General features: G+C 50.1%; 6 protein-coding genes across 6 annotated transcripts; 3 read left to right on the forward strand and 3 right to left on the reverse strand.

The window, feature by feature from the left end:
• Positions 1–33: 33 nt before the first annotated feature.
• DEU56DRAFT_981246 (uncharacterized protein) lies at positions 34–3,909 on the reverse strand. Its single transcript, XM_041359827.1, has 11 exons — positions 3,548–3,909; positions 3,322–3,444; positions 2,856–3,267; positions 2,646–2,794; positions 2,105–2,535; positions 1,644–2,058; positions 1,353–1,593; positions 1,159–1,296; positions 809–1,098; positions 676–763; positions 34–621 (listed from the first exon to the last, which is right to left on the reverse strand). The coding sequence occupies exons 1-11, from the start codon at positions 3,811–3,813 to the stop codon at positions 148–150; spliced, it is 3,027 nt and encodes a 1,008-aa protein (XP_041207686.1). The 5' UTR covers positions 3,814–3,909; the 3' UTR covers positions 34–147.
• Positions 3,910–7,310: 3,401 nt separating this feature from the next.
• On the reverse strand, positions 7,311–8,696 carry DEU56DRAFT_738202 (uncharacterized protein; the record flags this gene model as incomplete). Its single annotated transcript, XM_041348644.1, has 1 exon — positions 7,311–8,696. A coding segment is annotated over one exon (1,386 nt), but the record flags the coding sequence as incomplete, so codon positions are not given.
• Positions 8,697–9,078: 382 nt separating this feature from the next.
• Positions 9,079–11,363, reverse strand: DEU56DRAFT_401519 (uncharacterized protein). The gene has a single exon (XM_041346044.1). It carries the CDS (start codon positions 10,902–10,904, stop codon positions 9,432–9,434), a length of 1,473 nt encoding a protein of 490 aa, XP_041207688.1. The 5' UTR covers positions 10,905–11,363; the 3' UTR covers positions 9,079–9,431.
• A 521-nt stretch (positions 11,364–11,884) lies between these two features.
• Positions 11,885–13,071, forward strand: DEU56DRAFT_871761 (uncharacterized protein; the record flags this gene model as incomplete). The annotated part of the gene is made up of 6 exons (XM_041355733.1): positions 11,885–11,912; positions 11,971–12,312; positions 12,335–12,451; positions 12,498–12,658; positions 12,725–12,903; positions 12,975–13,071. 6 exons carry the CDS (start codon positions 11,885–11,887, stop codon positions 13,069–13,071), a joined length of 924 nt encoding a protein of 307 aa, XP_041207689.1.
• Positions 13,072–13,362: 291 nt separating this feature from the next.
• DEU56DRAFT_401433 (uncharacterized protein) lies at positions 13,363–14,733 on the forward strand. The gene is made up of 5 exons (XM_041346043.1): positions 13,363–13,743; positions 13,802–13,819; positions 13,876–14,029; positions 14,079–14,261; positions 14,316–14,733. Exons 1-5 carry the CDS (start codon positions 13,576–13,578, stop codon positions 14,663–14,665), a joined length of 873 nt encoding a protein of 290 aa, XP_041207690.1. The 5' UTR covers positions 13,363–13,575; the 3' UTR covers positions 14,666–14,733.
• A 2,030-nt stretch (positions 14,734–16,763) lies between these two features.
• Positions 16,764–17,455, forward strand: DEU56DRAFT_756791 (uncharacterized protein; the record flags this gene model as incomplete). Its single annotated transcript, XM_041350065.1, has 3 exons — positions 16,764–16,874; positions 16,927–17,169; positions 17,225–17,455. The coding sequence occupies 3 exons, from the start codon at positions 16,764–16,766 to the stop codon at positions 17,453–17,455; spliced, it is 585 nt and encodes a 194-aa protein (XP_041207691.1).
• Between the last annotated feature and the right edge of the window lie 292 nt (positions 17,456–17,747).

A 17,747-nucleotide genomic window follows, 5' to 3' on the forward strand; every position in this document is an offset into this window, starting at 1 on the left:
CAGAAAGCTCGGAGCGGTCAGCACTGAACACAAAAAACCACAACCGCCACGTTGGAATCACGATTCACAATTTTGAGCTAAAAACAAAAGACATCATGTTCTCGGGAACAAAAAGTTGCACTAACGTAACGCAATTCATAAAGCACCTCAAGCTTTCTTCCTCTCCCCCCGATGCATAAAGTCATAACACGCATTCCCTGGTTCAACACCCAAAATGACTTGCACACCCTTTCTATCAAGCTCGCATAATTCCCTGACACTCCCCACCTTGCTCATAACATATTTGACATTCTTCGCTGTCACTCCTGGTAGACATCGGAGCAGCTCCTCTGCAGCAGCGTTGATACCTGCGCCCGCCTCTGGGTCTTCCTCGGCGCCAATTGCGATCGCGCGGTTAGGGTCGGGCTCGAAGGCATTGGCTTTGAGGTCGTTGAATATATCTGCGGTGCCATAAGGAGATGAAGACCAGATGATTCGAACGCGAGGGAAGTGAAGAGTTAGCAGAACGAGTTTGGATTGGATGGATGGTGGAGCGCGATCAGAATCGGTTGGACCTGCCGATTTCTTGGCAGGATATTTGCCTGTGGGTTTGGCGTATAATTTCGTTGATTCTGCTACGGTCTGAAAGACGGGTGAGGCTGCTGATGACCTTCTGAAATCTGGTTTTGAACGTACCTCAAGTGAGAATGATTTGTTCTCTTCGAACTCAATGAGCAATACAGGTTGCTTATAGTGCACCGACATCAGCTCGCACTGTGTGTACCTGCAACTCATCAGCGAAAAAGAAGCACAGACCTGAGAGACTTACAATCGACCGCTGTTGAAGCTCGCCACTAAATCAGGTATGCTCTTCCTTTCAACGCAAATATCAGGCGTGAGGATATAATCCCCGACGGTCAGTGTCGCTGGAATAACGAGCAGGCCAGATGCGTGTAGCAGCGAAGGTAGCGTGGAACGGAATTCACGCATGTCAACGATCACCTGCGATGCCACAGTACTCAACTCCCTCCTTCCACCTGCGAGACGGGTACTGATTGTTTTGATGACTGCATCGCTTCTCCCGGCGTGTTTGTCTTCGAAGATTGGCAGAAGCATAGACTATATATAGCTGATGAGCGACTTGCACCACACGCAAGATACTGAAACCAAACGACGCACTCCGCGCTCCTTGATGAGCTTCTCAAATGAGTCCTTCTCGCGCCTCAACCCAGCAAGGTACTTGTGCTCCTCGCAACTGAGTTGGTAGATCATGAAATATACCCGGACGCCCATACCAGGATTTGAGTTTCTGTATACCTGTCCATTGCACCGCATGAAACTCAACGGTATCCTCTCTCAGATGAAAGACTGACCTCGATGCGCCTCACGAAATCAAGGTTAGGTTCAAACATCACGATGAACCTTGGCTGCAGTTCTGCGAGAATCTGGTCATCAGTGTCATCGGTATATGCGCGCACGACGACCGTCTGCGAAGGTGCAAGCAAGCCGTAGTGCGTATCAAAGTCCAGTTCTGCTTCGCTTGAGAGAAGAGCTTCAAGTAGGAGAGCGTCTGCGTCAGCGGAGACAAGGAGATCTGGGGGTTGGCTTGCGAGACTAAATTCAATCTTAGTAAGGAGTGCACAATTACAAGTATTCTGACGCACAAGGTTGCGATATCATCTGCATCGTCTCTCGACTCCAATTTTGGATCCACGATTGCTGGTTTACTTGACGCAACAGCGGGTGCGCCGCCACGCACCCTTCTCCGATTTGCGCTTCGCTCTTGTCTCGTTTTGTCCTTCCTCTTCAAAGCCTCGCTTATCTCACCTTCGGGTTGCGATGGAGGCTGTGGTTGCGGAGCGGAAAACTGAGGGGGCTGTTGGTGCCTTGGTTGTTTTTGTCTGGCGTTCTCGCCCTTCCAAAACAGATACCTCCGCAATTTGCGCTCCATCATAGATCGTCCACGAGAGCCTTTCGGAGCAGCACTGTCCATCTCGCCCAAGAACTCGCTCACAAGGGTAGAAGAGCGCGGAGAGGATGTCATGACAAGCACCGTGTTTGTCCCGCGTATTGGCGGACCTGACGTACGTCAAGCAAAAAAAATTGTTCGGTCAATTGGACTCACGAGTCGACACTGCCTCCTGTCTCATCAACTCTTCCTCGATTTCCTGAAGTACATCTGCAAGGAGATCCCACTTTGGAAGTTCTTCGAGCACGGGAGACATGTTATCCGGAACCCATGGTTTCTTCCTTTCCTTCTCCTTCCCTTTATCTCCACGATTGCTTCCTATTATGCCATGTACCTCGTCAAGGGCAGCCCATGCATCTTCGTCGTCAACGTCAATCACTTGCCTCTCGGAAACCGAGGCCTTGGGTTTTGGGGTAGTGAGGATATAACATCGTCTTTTCGCGGTGTTAAAAATAATGTTGGCCGCGTCGGTGAGCATCCAAGGGGACTGGTGTTGTTTAGCTGCACCCGTAGCGGTCGTCGTATTTGAGGCTACGAGAGTTTCAAGGTAGGCGTGGAAAGCGAGGGAATCGTAGGACAGCAGGTACCTTGATAGAGGGCCCAGGTCAGTGTCGGTTCAAAATGGACAACAGACGATAGCGACAAATGGTAGACACGAATTTAAAACGAAAATAAGAATAATGATAATGAAACATACGTTAATAGACGTCTGAGCGTTGCGAGGTCACCCACAAGTTGCTTCGTCCGTGGACCAACCTTGTGCCATACGGGGTCTAATTGCCTGCGGACTACTGCATCAAAGGAACGGAAATATGCGGACTCTACATTAAGATCATCAAGCTCAAGCTGCGAGATAAACAAATAGCAATTCGTTCAGGTGCAAAAATGCCAGTTCAGAGACACTTACTGTCTTGTTAGATCTTTTGAGCTCGGAGAGGGTGACGGTCATACATTGGACTATCGCATGGTGAATTGCCTCCATAGGCTCTGTAAGATGTTGATACAACTCGATGACATCCGCTTTACGGGTTTCAAGCGTGTTTTTGACTTCTTCGTGAAATCTAGAGCCAGAATAGATGAGAAATGACGGTAACACGAGCACTAGAAGGCGAACAACATGAACATCAGCTAGGAAGGATGTCACACACCGAGGATAGATATGAACGCGTCTCAATTGAAGCTCCTTCATGATGTTCTTCAGAGGAGACATACCACTGGTGATATGCTCCGGCTGGTCTGAGAATGCTTTGAGAAAGCCAGCCTTATTCTTTTCTCGGTACAGCCGGACAATAAAAGCTTCAAGGGAGAGGGCAGTGACCCTGGTCGATGCATTAATTCATCACTGAGCACAATGTAGAAGAGCACGCACGCACTTTTCAGCATGTAAAATAATTATACCCGTTATGAGCTCTGTTGGAATGTCGGATTGCAGCATGTCAACGATAAGAATGCGGGAGGTGACAGAAATGAGGCCGCCGTTCTTATACAGGTCCTGTCTGCGAGCGTCGTATCAATATGCTGCCAGAACAGAGCAAACAGTTGCGAGTAGTTCATAATTCTCAAAACAATCGGTTTTAACGATAGGCATGAATAACTTACCTATCCCGCTTTCCCATCTCATAACCCACAATTCGCAATCCAGGCCGTCTGCAGCCCATGATACCAAGTTCATCACCTATAGCAGTTTCCTCTTCCGGTGAGGCGTTCAGGAGTAGAATAAGACTTTGCTTTGAGTCGTATATTTGCATGAGCGTGCATATGACACGACGAAGACCAAGCCCACGGGCAAGGATGAGCAAGTCTGAAGTGGCAGGGTCATGAATCTCCTCAAGGATTGATTTGTGGAACGGCAGGAGTATCGTCATTGCAACAATTTAAGTATAGTCTTGGATTCGAACGATTGCGTGCGGTAAGCTAGACGTGGTGGCTGAGCCAGGATACCGGGGAACCATGCTGGTGATTTTTGAAGTTCATGCACACTATAAACCCAAGTACGCCTGCACGTGATCATGACTGCATTGTACGTGATGCAACCCCCCCTCGCACTTTGAACTTTGCCACCGTTCAGTAATTTCAAAAATTCTACTTACAAGAACAAGTACTATGGGTGCGAGACTAATGGATTACATCATTTTCTCATAGCGAGGATTTTGAAGCATGCTACAGTCCAGTCATGAGCTGATACTGTCGCAGCTAGTGCGATGTAACCCGATGTTGTGCGCATTCGCATCGGCGCAACATTCGTTCCGTCACCCCGTGCAGGTGAGTTGATGCTGCATCATTTGCATACCAGCAGGCGATACGATGTATTTACAGGGCAGTACCGACGCTCGATTCGTTTTGGTAACATTACAATTCGGCTATTTGTATTGTCCATCTAATTTAGAGACCATAGAGCACATGAATATTCAGCCTCTTAGCAAGCAGTCGAATCAGACTTCAACGAGTGCTAGATAAATCACGATAAAAATTACAAGAGCCGACAGGTGACCGGAGTATTGTAGACCCTGTAGAGAGCTACCAGCAATATTCCTCACTAAGACCTCCAAAACTTCTAACACTTCACGTGCCATGCCTGGATCATCACAGCGATGGTTGTAGTCTTGGGTTACAAGGGTAGTTTGTCTTATTTTGGATGTTTGTGCGCTTTGGTGTTGGGGCTCGGAGAAGGGATGGGTGGCAAGGGTTTTCGTATGTATCGCGAGGCTGGTCTGATGAGGCTTTGTATAGGATCAAAAGGGCTTTGCGTAGGAACAATTCTCATACGTGGGCCCACGTACACAGGAGCAATGGGGCTGTCCACAGGAGAAATAGGGCTATCCATACGAATAATAGGACTTTGCGTAGGAACAATTTTCATACGCGGGGCCACGGCGAGCTCTTTTGTGAGAACAGTAGTTGTGGGAGTTGACGGTCCCCCCGTTGGGTATTCGGAGGCGTAAGCAGGTGGCGACTCTTCCGGTGTCAGCAATAATCTGGGAATGATGGCTGGCCACTCATTAGGCTGTGCATTAACAGGTCCAAACTGAGGATAAGAGAGAATTAAAAAGTATGTCATCAACTGAATGAAAAAATCGAACCTGACACAATACAATATCAGCTTGTGTGGTGTGTGGGGAAAAAGAGGATCATTACATACCTTTGCAAGTTTCTGCCCTTCGGATAAAATAACGAGGCAAGATTTCAGACCCTTCAAACACCACTGCCTCTCGAGCCAGGAAAGGAGGTGGCGATTCCAGAAAGCCTGGAATACATAATTGGTTGTACCATCCCATGGAGTCGGAGCAAGAGACAGATGAACGGCCCAGTTTTGACAGGCGTACTTGAGGGCATCAGAAACTGCCTGACTTTGCTCCTGTGCTTCGTTTGCAAAATTCACGAAGGCGTTCATGGCGTGGATGATCTCTATGCTCGGTGGAAAGCGACGTTGTGGTAATGTCGAGGTGGAACGATCGTGGTGCCTTAATGCCAGGAATGCCGGAAATATCAAGAAATCCGGCAAGCTTTGAAATTGCTGGATTGTTTGAAAAGCCGGGAGTAAAGCCAATTCTGGAATGGTTATGTACTTGCTAATTGCTTCCAGCATGCTCGAGAATTCTTCCATTGTTAGCCAGACGCTGGCAGACACTGCAGGAGTTAACTGCGATAGTTGATCGTGGTCCGTATGCAACAAGTCTTGCGTGCTCTGAGTCTGCAACCGGGATAGTGGACGCTGGATCTGCTGCTGGTCTCGTATACTCTGGGTCTGCGGCGGGTCTCGTACGCTCCGTAGCTGTAGCCTGTCTTGCGCGCTCTGTGTCTGCAGTCGGTTTCGCCGGTTGACAGTCTGCAGCTGGTCTCGCCTGCCCTGAGTCTGCAGCCAGTCTTGGCCACCCTGGGTCTGCAGCCATCCTCGCCCGCCCCGGGTTTGAAGCCAACTTCGCCCGCTCTCGGTCCGTAGCCAGTCTCGCCCGCTCTCGGTTCCCAGCCAGTCTCGTCCGCTCTCGGTCCATAACCAGTCCTTCCCGCCCTGGGTCTGCAGCCAATCCTCTCCATCCTGGGTCTCCAACCAATCCTTCCCCCCCTGGGTCTGCAGCCAGTCCTTTCCTCCACGAGTCTGCAGCCAGCCTCGTCCATTCTCAATCTGCAACCAGTCTTTTCCCCCTTCAGTCTGCAGCCAGTCATTTCCCCCCTTTGTCTGCAGCCAGTCCTTCCCCACCGGGGTCTGCAGCCAGTCCATCCCGTACTCGGTCTGCAACCAATCTTGTCCACTCTGGGCCTGCAACCAATCTCGCCCGACTAGCGTCTGCAGCCATTCATCTCCCCCCTCGGTCTGCAGCCATACATCTCCCCCCTCTGTCCGCAAGAAATCTCGCCCTCCTTGAGTCTCCAGCCAGTCCCGCCCGTGAGTAGTTTGCAGCCAGTCTCGCCCGCTCTGGTTCTGCAACCAGCCTTGCACATCGTTAGTCTGCAGCCAGTCTTTTCCGCTCTTGATTTGCAGCCAACCTCGCCCGCCCGGAGTCTGCAGCCAGTCTTGCCCGCTCTGGGTCTGCAGCCAATCTCTCCCACCCTGGGTCTGCAGCCAGGCACGGACACCACTCTGGGCTTGCAGCCAGGCACGTACACCTCCCCGGCCTGTCAGCCAGTCCTGGATACCCCCACGGGCCTGTAGCCAATCTCGTCCGCTCTGGATCTGGAGCCAGCTTCGCCCAATCGGAGTATGTAGCCAGCCTCGACCACCTGGCGTGAACAACCAGTCCTGCCCGCTCTCAGTCCACAACCAGTCTTTTCCTCCATGGGTCTGTAACCAATCCTTTCCCCCCTCCGTCTGCAGCCAGTCCTCTCCTCCCTCTGTCTTCAGCCAAACTCGCCCGTTCTGGATCTGCAACCAGCCCTGTCCGCTCTCGGTCTTCAGCCAGCCTCTCCCGCTCATGGTCCACAGCCAGCCTTGCCCGCGCTCAGTCCATAGCCAGTCTTTCCCTCCGTGGGTCTGCAGCCATCCATCTCCCCCTTGGGTCTGCAGCCAGTCCTCTCCTCCTGCAGACTGCAGCCAGTCTTTCCCCCCTTGGGTTGGCAGCCAGGCGCACCCCTCTAGGGTCTCTAACCAGTCCTTCCCCTCGTCGCTTCGAAACCAGTCTTTCCCTCCTTGAGTCTGTAGCCAGGCACGCCCGTCCAGAGTCTGTAGCCAGAATTGTAAATGCGGACCGCGATTTCCACGAAGCCACAGCAGGCCTGTAAGAATTTGCAGGGGCTCTGGTGGCTGAACAATGAAGGACAACGAGTGTTTTAAGCTCTGGGGGTCTTGCGGCTGGATTGCGTGGTTCTGCCTCGCCAACCCTGAGAGCGCATCAAGGAGGGCCGTGCTTTCCGGGATACCTCGCATCATCAAGTTGAAACAGGAATGAGCCAGTAGGGAGTGAGCTGGGGTGGTGACACGTGCTACAACTCCAAGGAGGCCGCAGTTCGATGGGTCGGAAACATAGTCACGAATGGACGAATGATAGATATTCACAGGGAGCCTGCTGTCGAAAGGAATATCCACGAAAGACCGTAGCTGCAGCAGTGATGTCTCTACATCCTTGCCCTGATCAGGGCCCAGAAGTTCCGAAATTTGTGATATTGGAAGAGGCTCGGCAAGTGCAGCAACGATGGACAAGTGCAGGTACGCGAGCCAGGGATCGGCACATGTAGAGAGGATACGATCGTAGAATTTGTACACCTCCGTGACTGGCAGCTGTTCGCTTGTTAGCTCGAGAATGAGCTGAAGCCTACAGCGGATATCACCGTAGCCATCCTCGAGAAACTGCAGCATCATGGACGCCACAATGAAACGTCTGCCCGCCCTCGTCGCAAGCCGCACAAGTTCATCCCTCGATGGCTGCAGGAAATCGTGATGGCGGCTTTGCAGCTTTCTGAAGGAATGCTGCAAGAAGATATATATATCATTGTCAACATCTGCGCCGTCCAACGAGATGATGGTCGCAATGCCCTCCTCCGAAGTGTGCACTGGTATTTCGTACACCAGCGGACGCACCTCTTCTGTCTGAAAGGCGTTGTAGATATGCGATTCTGTGCGAGTCGTGACCAGCATATGGGTCACGGGCAGATCAGGTTGACGAAGAGCTTCGCCGATCAGGGAGATGAGATCAACAAGTGCGGCTTTGGATAAGCATTCAAGGGCATCGACGACAAACACCAAAGGCAGACCGTCGCGCAGCCTTAGACGAAGGTGCCGAAGAGGTCGGAGAAAGAGGGCCTCCATTTGGGAGTGAAGAGATTTGTTGGGGTCTAGAAGGGCAGGATTCTCCTGGATTGCTCTATTCACTTCATCGCGGACACTAGGAAAATTGCTCCCAAGTTGGTAAGCAAGCGTCGTAAAGAAATAACCAGTCGTGGAGCGACTCGCGTGCTGGCGCGAGAAAAAAAATGTTCCAGCCAGCCGCTTCTCGACATTTGCCAGCTCTGTGACTTTTAGACTTCTCATCCTTTCAGCTACAGTGAATGCAACAGCAGACTTTCCAATGCCCGCCGTGCCATGCAGCCAAATGACTTGATTCATCTCTCGCCCGTCCAATAGCTGGTAGATGTAGTTGAGAATGTTCACCCGGGTCCCTTCCAAACATTTTGGGTGGGGCTGACGTTCCGGGGAGGCAAATTCAGCACCCTTGACAGCGACCTGGGACAACTTCTCCCAAGTTCCTACCGCTGGCCGAGGCTGAGGAGTAAAACTTGTTGCGGGTTGTGTGGACGACTGACTGCGTGACGCCATGCGAATCTCTCGATTGATAAAGGGAAAATGTGGTATGAAACGGCACAACTTGGAGAAGCTAGAAAGAAACACTCACTAGTCGGATCAGATAGGTGTTCCTAGAAACCTAGGAGCGATGGCCACCTTGAGGGAAGACGTCCGAAGATGTCGATCGAAGGCTCGAACTCTAGGCCGTAACTTTGAGGCTGGGGTAGGTTGTGATGAGGTTTAAGTCGAGAAATGATGTTTTGGCGTTAGACTGTCCTGTAACAATGTTTGAAGGTGATGAGTTTTGCAGCGAGCCTGTCACGGTGGAGTGATAGAAATTGCAAGGGTGCTGCTTGAGATCTCAGGCCTCAGGCCTCATGGATGGACGGTTCCTTGATGCTGTGTGACACGAGGCTGCGACCCTGCCGATTCGTGTAACGGAGCCGAAAATCCTCGCAGGACTAGGCCGATGTCTGCCCGACACACCGAGTAAAATTGGCCTGATCAGCAATTGGTGTTCGTTGGTGTAAATTACAGTGCCGAACCAGAAACATTAGCGCCTCGACGCCGAAGACCAGGTACAAGGATCCTTCCAGCTCTCATGATAGACATGTATGCATTATGCGTATGGTTTTTCAAACCCGCGTTTCGACTTTTTAGCATCTCCAATTCTACCACCCACCTAGCTTGATTATAGAGAAGACAGCATGTAATGTATGACTCTATGTATTACGGTATGGTTCGCATAGGATAGGTGCATTAGGCCACTCACAGATACACGGTCTGCAAGTACTTCACGTCAAATACCATCTCGCTCATCTCGAAGGTGATGACATCCCTCGTCGGCAGCTTTATGCACTCCGGAGACAACGACGACGTCATCAACAGGTAGCATCCCGATATCGGCGCGATCTTAGGTCCTGCAAGAGTATCCATGTAATTGAACACACCTATCATCCAATTGTACCCGTCATCAGCATGCATCTGCAGTGCATCTCTTTCCAGGACCTCGACCTTCAGTATGACTTCATGCATCCCAGCGAGATCGCAGGCAAGGGTCGCCACCCCCGTCTCTTGATCAGTGGACACCAATCGAGAAGGGAAAACTGCAAGTTTGATTTGGAAGCCCGAACTCGTCATGGCAAAACGGCCCCTCGGGCGACTACCGCTGATTGATTTTACACGATAGGCTGCTGGGGAGGGAGGAAGGGCATGGGTGTGCGGAAGTACTGCGGCTTTCCCTGTCCAGTGCAGGATGTCCGTATCACTAGTGACTTGCATGAGAGCTTCGATAAGTCTGACAAATGCGCGGTCTGCTCCTTCTCCATATGCAATCTGCAGTCCGACGTTGAAGATGCCGGTTAGTGAATAAGCAATGTCTTCGTCTCGTGTTGCTCTCCTCCCTGCTGCCCACTCCATGCGCTCCTTGAGGAAGAATGGGCCTGGGTCAAAATGAAGAAGATTTCGACGGCTGATGCCCGTACGCTTGCTGATCGCAGATAAAATATCTTCATCTCCATATTCGCCCTTATCATAGTGGAGGCTTGTGAGAGGTTCCCAGTCCTTGTTATAAAACTTTGTCTTCTTCGGAGCGATCAATTCCTGCAGTGTCCACCCCCTTGTGAACCATTCGTCGTCCGTCATATCTCCTGTGGATGTCGACTGCGCGAGATGGACGATGCATATCGCAGAGTTTCTGTACCATCTGAACATAGAGCGAATAGATTCGTCTAGCTCGGCGCTGCTGCTCTTATCGATGCAGCATGTATCTGACCATGCGAACTTCATCCCATGGCCTTTTTGAGCTACTTCACAAAAGTGCCCAAGTTTGGCGTATCCGGGAGCAGATTCATTTCGTTGCTCGACGTCCTTGAAGCTTGGCTCTCCTTCCTCCAGCCAGCGATGAGAAAAAATGGCATATTGCACTCTTTCCTCCACCAGAGCGCGGACGGCAGATCGCCTATCAGAGTGTATGGGGTACATGAATCCCTGCTCCAGTCTCATCTTTTTACTCTCCTCGTCTATCATGTCATTCGTGATCTCGTCCATCAGCGGTCGGAAATGTTGCTTCACAGTGGATCTGCCAACGAGCGTCATATCCAACAGGTAGATAAGGCGGAATGGGATGTCGTTGTTTACATAGCGCGTAAACTCTTCAAGTACATCTGTGAGTGCTTCTGGCATTAGCACTGGGCGCCAATTTTCATGAGCTTTAGACCCATAGACGCCACGATCAAACATGAGCTCACACCAAAAGGTTCCAGTGACTGCAGATTACTCGCAATAGGATCCACTTCTGTTATTCGGCAACGTTAATCTGTGTGTCATCATCCGGGTTAAGTTGCCAGTGAGGATTTCACGTGAAGGCTCACCTGGTTGCAAGTGTTGGTAGCCGTAGAAGATGAGCGATAGGATCAGGATGATGATGATAAAAATAAGTATATCGGGCGCATGTACATTGTAAGTTAGTAGCGCCCAAGCCTATCAAACAATTTTCGTGTGATTTTCAACCCTTGTTCCAGGGTGAGTGGGATCATTTTTTTTTGAAGCTCCTGTGGTCTTGGGTGATAGAGCAGAAAACCAGTTTTCCATCCTCTGCCAACGGTTCATGAATCTGGCGAACCTCGAGATGCTGACGGTTTTGTTGCGGTCAGGTCCTAGTTACATAGGACTGCCTAATTTGTACTGGCTGGCGGCGAGACTTTCGGAAATCGGAATAGCCTTCCTCACCGCGTTGCAAAATTTCGCTAGTCTGGAAATGAGGCCGCCGTTCTTAGAGGTCCCAAAGAGGTCCTGTCTACGAGCGTCGTATCAATATGCTGCGAGAACATAGCAAACAGTTGCAAGTAGTTCATAATTCTCAGGCATGAATAACTTACCTATCCCGCTTTCCCGTCTCATAACCCACAATTCGCAATCCAGGCCATCTGCAGCCCGTGATACCAAGTTCATCACCTATAGCATCGTCATGCATGTGATTTGGGGCTCCGACTCGCATGATCCTTACCAGATATTCCTGCCTAGCGATCCTATGGGCTTTCGTAGTCGCCAGGGCCCAGCTCTTGCCTAGACTTGCAAAAATCACATCCAGTTCACTGGCACGTCTAAACATCAAGTTTCCAAGTAAACCTCTGCGGCAAGCTTCAACGTCAACATCCAACTTTTCGTCCTACCTCAAGTCCTAGAAGGCAAATTTTCTAGTTGATAATGGGGATGGATGGATGGTGGTGATGGGCAATGAAGCAGGCGGTGTGTTTAATTCTGTTTCGCTCGTTCTCAATCCTTACCGTGGGTTTGCGTTACATAGATCTCTGTTCCCTCACTAGTGCTCTCGGATATTCCTGGTTGCGCTCAAACACAAGCGGAAAGGCGATCGCATTCATAACTACACCTAGGGAGGATTTCATGCTCAGAGCAGAGAATCTGTATGCCCTTGGTCTCGCCGGAATTAACCAGCCTTTTGAGGAACTTTATTGCTCGAGTGATCCTATGCCATCGCAAGTGTCCCAGTTTGCACTTGTAGATCACAACGTCCTCCACACCAGTTACGCATCTCCAACAGCCAGGGTTGTCGCAGTAATAGACCACCACGAGGATGAAGGTCAATACAAGGATACGGCTGATCCCAGGGTAGTCGAGCCGGCTGGAAGTTGCTCGTCTCTTGTTGCAAGATTATATCAATCATCAATTTTTTTCCATACCCCCTGAACTGTCGACGCTCTTGCTGAGTCCTGTTTTGATCGATACCCGAGGTCTCAAAGAGGGAGGAAAAGCTATTGATGGAAGAAGTTTTCATATCATCAGATAACCAACCGATTACACACCACCCTTCAGTCCAGTCTCTGTCCACCACGTCGGGAGAGAAAAAGCTCTCTGTATCCCATCTCAGCACGCGGGACTTGCTACGAAGAGATTACAAAGAGTATACATTCACAACGCCTGCATCCGATAACGCGGTGCAATCTTCAAATGTGATAGCAGTGGGTCTCGCCACCGTCCCACTCCGTCTCTCCGCGTTATTTGCGTCATCGAATTATCCTATGCAGGAAATTCAAGATTAGCTCGCAGAAAGAGACCTTAGCATTCTCGGCATGCTTACTACTTTCCGGAACAAGAAAGGCAAAGGAGGGGGGGAGCAACTTTGGATAATCAAGACAGGAGATGAAGGCATCGCAGAGAAACTTTGGGAGGGCCTCGAAGCAAGCGAAGAGCTTGAGCTGAAGCGGCTTGATTTCTCAAAGTTCGTTGGCAGCGCCGACATGGCTGAGGAATCTGAGAACGAGGATACTGAAGAAATCACGACTGGTGAAGCGCAGTTCGGGGCGTCATATATTGCGAGGCGTACAAGCAGGGTAACACGGACTCGACGAGGAAGCAAACTGCCCCCATTCTCCGGAGACTTATGTAAGGAAGGGATATGAACTCACGAGGTGATTGCTTTACACCGTTTGAAACCTGATATTCAATGCGCATGTATATATGAAGACCCAAGATGTACCTATAAAGGTCCTTCATAAGCCATCGGAGGTGAGCCTTCAAGCGGAGCCTCTTTGGCAATTTAATTGGATGTCGCGAGGTCAGGCTGTGGTTTGTTGATGTGTTATTTGGTGCTGACATGTGTACCGCATTTGCCATTTTAGAAATTCTGACATGGCCAGGAGGGCATGTACTAGAAGAGTGCACAATTGTGTCCCAAGCTAAACCCTCTGCTAGCGGAGTCATCTGTGGATGTCCACTGTTCACGGAATGTACCGCAGCCATGTGTGACATACACTGGCAAGCGCCCTTCGAATATTTGTGGACCCAAGGATCGGAGCTCTGCCACATTATGTGACTATAAATTCCATGTTGGCGGCGTTTCTCTTTCCACATCTTTCTTTCCATCTCTCCCTCCACTCACACCTACTTTTTAATGACCATGACCAACAACACGACTGCACTCGATAATTATAATCGACGAGGCCCCATGGATCTGGCTCAACGTCTGAACTCTCCATACCTTCTTCTGGACGCTATCTATGACATCATGGCGATCACTAGCCGTTCGGAAGACTGCCAATTACAACGCAACGGGCGAAAAGTAAGCTTCTCTTTTTAATATTCTTTTACAGTCAACTAACGATGATCTTTCCTTGCAGATCATTGCACTGACTGAGGTAAAGTATAGTTTTCATTGTAGCAAGTCCTTGCAATAACGCTTTCGTCGCCCAAGGTCGCACGTTCCACTCTGAATCGCATGGGAGTGAAATTACACCTCTTCGTCGTCTGTTCAGAGACTCTACTGCCGTACAAGAAGGCGTACTTCAAGTTGTTGCTTGTAATCAAAAGCCGCAAGCGCGCTTTCCCCTCGGACACCATGATGGACGGTATGTATTGGTCTTATGTTGTTAGATTTCTTTTTCACCGTCCGTACAGAACGAATCACCCGGCTCTTGTTACCCCTACACACCAATTTCGATATACGCTTCGGGGGAGTTGACCCCCGTGCTCAACTGGGCATCGAGGAATTGCTAGTCCCTCAGGCCCGCCAGCATGTAAAGTCTGCTGCTGCTCTCTCGTCAGCGCGAAAGCCCTACGCAGAGATAGATGACATGCAATGTACGTGAACCCACTACGATATTCAGGAAGCCTATATTGATCAACGATTTTCAGCACCGGATGCTTTCATGGAAAAGAGACAGAGAATCAACGAGATGGGAGAATTTGTCAAGCTGCAAGCTGCGACCAACTTCATTAGAACTGGTGTAGCGCCCAAGTACCCAGCGGCCGACCCGGGTTACATCGAGGCAAAAAGTCTGGTGCCAAACCTGTTAGTCCTTCCCCAATACCCAGCGGTCAACCCAGAGGCACAACCTCTTGTGCCTGAGCAAGGCCCAGCGGACGACAACGGGCAGCCTCCTCGCCCTCGCAGGCCGTTCACCCGAACGAATGCCTCATACTTTGACCTTGTTGAGACTGCCAACGGGAAGGAACTAGTTCCTCGTCCTTGGAATGTGGACTAATCGCTACCACATTGTACTTACATCAAAACCCTCATCTGCGTCGTCGACGCACGTCATTTCATGGATATTTTTATGTACAATCTATCTGCGTACTATGAATCGCATCTACCAAAAGAACATCATTATATCCCTTGCGTTACATTGTTGTTCTTCGAAGTTTCACCTTTTGTAATATTACTAACGACGAACAATCCATCTTCGTTCGCTCCGACACCGTTGCTCCGTCCTTTGCCTCATCCCACCTGCAGATTCGCAATGTTGCATCTCGGCTTGATGCGCCTTGAGATTCCTTTTCCTCATCGATGATGGCATTCATCACGTCTCCGAATGATTTGTCTAGGCTCTCCAAAGTATGCTCATATATTTCTCATCAGAAAGCTGGATTCGTGACCCGAAGCTGTACCTGGCACGGACGTAGCTGGGAAGGTTGAAAGCGAAGACGTAACTTACAAGGGGACCAATAAAAGGTATGTCGATATTATCAGTGGGTCATTAAAGGCTCACTCGCTCAAGGTTTTACACTCGGGGACGGTGGCATGGCCTCGCTTTTCTCGTCCGGAAATTTGGAGTCCACTATGGATGGAAAGAACAGTGGTTTGGGAGCTTTCAGATGGTGAGATGAGCGTGCGTTCAGCAATGGCTCAAGTCAACAGAAATGCAGCGCGAGGGTAGATACGAAGAGTGCAGGATAGTATTGTACCGGACCAGTGGAGAGAAACAGAGTTGCAGGCTCGCTGGATAACATGTCTATCAGACGCGGTGCCATGGGGTCGATGGAGAAATTAAGGATGGAAATAGAATTGGGCGCTTGACCTGCACAGCCAGTGCACGATGCTGTAACGCAAACACGAGGATGAGCTTGCTGTGGAGGATTCAAACGATCTCCCTCACGACTTGACTTGACTCTCGACGCCCACTCCGCTACAACTTCTTCAGCATTTTTCTTTCCATTTACCTCTGTATTCTGATCAAGTAAGTGATATTTGTATGGCAGGTAATATTAAAAGCTGAAATGATACCGCGCCCGTTAAGTGAGTCCCCGAACAAAAACCATGCTTAATCCAGCCCCTGCGAAGAAAGAACCTTCAGTGACAATGCCTTCCAAAAAGTTCACAACAAGGAACATCACGCAATGTTACGGCGGCGTCGAACACATCTTGCACCTGCCCGGTGGACAGCGGATCATCATCTGCTCATGGGGTGGCTCATTTCGAGTCTGGGACTTGGAGACGGGCATGCAAGTTGGGGAGGAATGGGAGGACAAACAACTAATAGTGAAGGTCATAGCAATGTCGCCGGACAGCAAGACATTAGCAAGCGGGAGTGAAGATGGCGCAGTGAGATTGTGGAGCATCGACACAGGCAAGGTGATAAAAAAATGGACGGGTCACACAAAGACAGTGGTCTCTTTGTGCTGGAATTCAGACGGAGGGCGAATGGTGAGCGTATCGAAAGATGGAACATTCAGAGTATGGGAAGTCGACAGCGGCACGACAATCCTCGGACCGATCAAGACAGGGTTACCAGGGTTCACCATGTGTGCGGTTTGCTATTCACCTGATGCCAAGATGATTGCCACGGGCGGAGCCGGCTTGAAAATCTGGGATGCTAGCACAGGCGAATTGCTCACAACAATCGAGAGATTCGTGAAGTGCCTGGTGTGGACCTCCGATGGAAAAACACTTATCGCCGCGGGATCCTTCATCATGAAATTTGACACCGCCACGTGGTCCGAAACAGCTCTTCTTGAATTGGAAGAGCCTGATATTGTCGGTTCGATTTTATTATCTCCAAATGAGCGCATCCTCGCATGTTTAGACTTATTATACACCAACAATTGCAAGACAGTGCAATTATGGAACCTCGAAACCACTCAGCCCATTGAACCACCACTCCATCATGTGCATGAAGACGGGGTGACGTGCGCAGTCTTTTCTCCGGATGGAATGTTCCTCATCACCGCTGTCTATGGAATGGACGGGCACGGGCCCATTATGAGATACAAATGGGATCTTTCAACTATCGTCAAAGACGCTAGCCTTCTGTCCAACTTGAACAATGTAAGCTTGGATACAATTAATCCTCAATCACACTGACAATGGATCTACTCCCCCAGGTTGATGCTACACAACAACTAGCGCCAAAGATGAAAGGTGTTCCACGTCGTCAAATACCCCCAGGGTTTTTTGACGATGCACGACGTGCTGATGTATGTGACGAATTCCATCTATGATTGAGTGGTTTGACCGATATATTGTCAGTTGTCTACTTCTTATATTCAATCACATGGTCAACATAACAGCCGCACCCTCAGTCGCTTTCCCTCATTCTGGCGCCGCCCCTCCAATCGACACGGAGCGACTGAACGTGACACGCAATCCTTGTCCAGCCCTTTCAGCTGGACCTGGAACCTAGTCTCTGACATGATGCGAAGACGAGATGGATCGAACGTCGAGCTGCGAGAACCGCCAATAGTTGAGGTCCCATGCACAGCAGGCAAGCCTGTACGCTCTTTTCCTCTTCTCTGCTCTTCTTTACCACTGACCACTTTTCGCGTAGAGGGACTATCACGCGAGAAAGAGGCCAGCTGCCAGCTCTTCTCGACCTTCCAATACCAATACCACCCAGCAACACCCAGCAACACGCACTGCTACTGCCTCGACACTTCCCGCCGTCGCTGGTGCCGCGGGCACAACGGGAACAATATCCAATCCTCATATCACCATTACTGGATGGCCCGCTCGTCTCATGGCCTGGGTTTGCTGCATCCCTATTCAGAACACAGACTAGGCTCTGGTCTGATCATGGCGTTTACGGGGTTGCATTTTGCAGTGCTAATGTCAGAAGCACTCCAAGACGTCCTTGAATGGCTCACGCGCCATGTGCACAGTGACATCATATTCCGCTGTATTTCTCTGCCGGACACGATGCTTCCTTATCGTCATCTTTCACTACATAGATCTCGATTCCTTCGATAGTGCGCTCAGATATGCCTGATTGCGCTCACATGAACGAAACGGTCACATAATACCTAACTAGTATATCTAGAGATGGCTATGGCAGATTACACGTGTCTCACTTC

Source organism: Suillus clintonianus (genome assembly GCF_016758775.1).
Source record: "Suillus clintonianus strain FC179 chromosome Unknown DEU56scaffold_43, whole genome shotgun sequence".
NCBI lineage: Eukaryota > Fungi > Basidiomycota > Agaricomycetes > Boletales > Suillaceae > Suillus > Suillus clintonianus.